The 2482-nt window shown below is 50.0% G+C and overlaps 1 protein-coding gene across 1 annotated transcript in view; it reads left to right on the top strand.

Moving 5' to 3' along the window:
• LOC107093710 (atherin-like) overlaps nucleotides 1-2482 on the top strand; it is a 64338-nt gene that overhangs the window by 3327 nt on the left and 58529 nt on the right. The window contains exon 2 of the mRNA XM_015388918.1: nucleotides 93-523. Within this exon, the coding sequence (XP_015244404.1) occupies nucleotides 93-523 (431 nt within the window). The remainder of the gene's footprint in view (nucleotides 1-92; nucleotides 524-2482) is intronic.

Raw genomic sequence — 2482 nt, 5'->3', positions numbered from 1 at the left:
ACTCTTTGATGCCATGAGTTTTATCCATGATTTTTATTCTGTTGTCTTTTATTTTCACAGCTTGAAAACAACGCGTGTGTGTGAACCAATAGGAGGCGAGTGCGTCCGTCTACGTCAGACGCAGCGGATGAGGCTCCTCCCCCCTGCTCCGCCTCGGTAGAACCACCGCTCGGCTGTAGCGCTGCGGCTCCACTGGCAGCGGCTCCCGCAGCAGGACCAGTGGGCGGACCGGTGAGAGGAAAGTTGCCAGAAGCCAGCAGCCCGCTGAGCGCCTCACAACCACCGAACCGCTCTGTTAAGGTGAACGGCCTCCCGGCAGCCGCTACCGGAATAACGCCAGCAGAGGACCAGGTGCGGGCGGAGCGGCCACAGGTAGCCCGGCCGTGCGGAGGGTCATGCGGATCTCCGAGCTGTGAACGGCCGCAGACGAAGAGAAGAAGCCGCCAGCAGAGGGAGGACCGCGGGAGGAGGACAGCCGCCAGCATGTCCCGCAGAAAGCAGAGCAAACCTCGGCAGATTAAGCGTAAGGAGACGATAAGTTCATTTTTTCTTCTTCCTGCTGGTTTTCATGGAAATGTTCTTAGAGAAGGAATAAATTCCAGACTGAAGTTGGTGTCTGCTGTGCAGTTTCTGCTTTAATAAAGGGTCATTTCACCAAATATTACAGCCTGGACCGAGCCAGAGCCGAACCAGGTACTGGTTCCACTTTAGAGCTGACAAGGATCCTATGGAACTGGTGATGAATGCATGAGAACCAATAATGGCGCTAATTTCACCTAAAGTGATGCAGAATGGTTCATGTGTGTCAGACTGCAGGACATCCAGCAGCTTCCAATGATTCTCCGAAGTGTAGCCTGCTCTGGTCCACCTTCAGCCGGACTAACCTTAGATCCACCAACAGCATCTACAATTATTTTCATTTATTATAAACATCTGTGATGGGAGTAATATTCAATGATTCATTAGACTGGATCTTAATGATGATATAAAGTGGCTCATTGAAAGTTTTTGACTCTGAAGGCTCAGCAGATCACAGACTGCTTCAATTAATAGTTTTGGATAGATCTGGGTTAAATAGAACCGATCTACAATCCTCTGGTTAATTCAGCTAAAAACAGTGAAATGACTCTAGAACCAGGAGACAAATCAGAACCAAACTTTAGCCAATGTGACATTTAATCACCGAACTGGATCCTGGCAGCAGAACCAAACTCATTTACTGATCCATTCAGAACCTCTTTGCTCCTGGACAAAACTTTCCGCCTGTTGCTCTGTCTCATTGTGTTCAGCCTGTTTCCCATTGTTCAGCCTGTTTCATAGTGTTCAGCCTGTCTGTTTCCCATTGTTCGACCTGTTTCCCAATGTTCGACCTTTTTCCCATTGTTCAGCCTGTTTCTCTGTTCACCCTGTTTCATAGTGTTCAGCCTGTCTGTTTTTGGTCTGTTTCCCATTGTTCGACCTTTTTCCCATTGTTCGTCCTGTTTCTCTGTGTTCAGTCTGTTTCCCGTTGTTCAGCCTGTTTCTCTGTGTTCAGTTTGTTTACCATTGTTCAGCCTGTTTCCCACTGTTCGGCCTGTTTCCTACTGTTCGGCCTGTTTCCCACTGTTCGGCCTGTTTCCCGGTGTTCGGCCTGTTTCCCGGTGTTCGGCCTGTTTCCCATTGTTCGGCCTGTTTCCCGGTGTTCGGCCTGTTTCCCGGTGTTCGGCCTGTTTCCCGGTGTTCGGCCTGTTTCTCTGTTTTCGGCCTGTTTCTCTGTTTTCGGTCTGTTTCCCATTGTTCGACCTTTTTCCCATTGTTCGTCCTGTTTCTCTGTGTTCAGTCTGTTTCCCGTTGTTCAGTCTGTTTCTCTGTGTTCAGTTTGTTTACCATTGTTCAGTCTGTTTTTCTGTGTTCGGCCTATTTCTGTGTGTTCGGCCTGTTTCCCATTGTTCGGTCTGTTTCCCATTGTTCGGTCTGTTTCCCATTGCTCGGCCTGTTTCCCGGTGTTCGGCCTGTTTCCCACTGTTCGGCCTGTTTCCCGGTGTTCGGCCTGTTTCCCGGTGTTCGGCCTGTTTCCCACTGTTCGGTCTGTTTCTTTGTGTTCAGTGTGTTTCCCGTTGTTCAGTCTGTTTTTCTGTGTTCGGCCTATTTCTGTGTGTTCGGTCTGTTTCCCATTGTTCGGTCTGTTTCCCATTGTTCGGTCTGTTTCCCATTGTTCGGTCTGTTTCCCGGTGTTCGGCCTGTTTCCCGATGTTCGGCCTGTTTCCCGGTGTTCGGCCTGTTTCTCAGTGTTCGGCCTGTTTCCCATTGCTTGGCCTGTTTCCCGGTGGTCGGCCTGTTTCCCATTGTTCGGCCTGTTTGCCATTGTTCAGCCTGTTTCTCAGTGTTCGGCGTGTTTCCCGGTGTTCGGCCTGTTTCACATTGCTTGGACTGTTTCCCGGTGTTCGGCCTGTTTCTCAGTGTTCGGCCTGTTTCTCAGTGTTCGGCCTGTTTCTCAGTGTTC

Source organism: Cyprinodon variegatus, unplaced genomic scaffold (genome assembly GCF_000732505.1).
Source record: "Cyprinodon variegatus isolate N-32 unplaced genomic scaffold, C_variegatus-1.0 Scaffold442, whole genome shotgun sequence".
NCBI classification, from domain to species: Eukaryota; Metazoa; Chordata; class Actinopteri; order Cyprinodontiformes; family Cyprinodontidae; genus Cyprinodon; species Cyprinodon variegatus.
The sequence above is the reverse complement of the archived record's forward strand: the minus strand, read 5'-3'. Positions and strand labels throughout refer to the sequence as shown.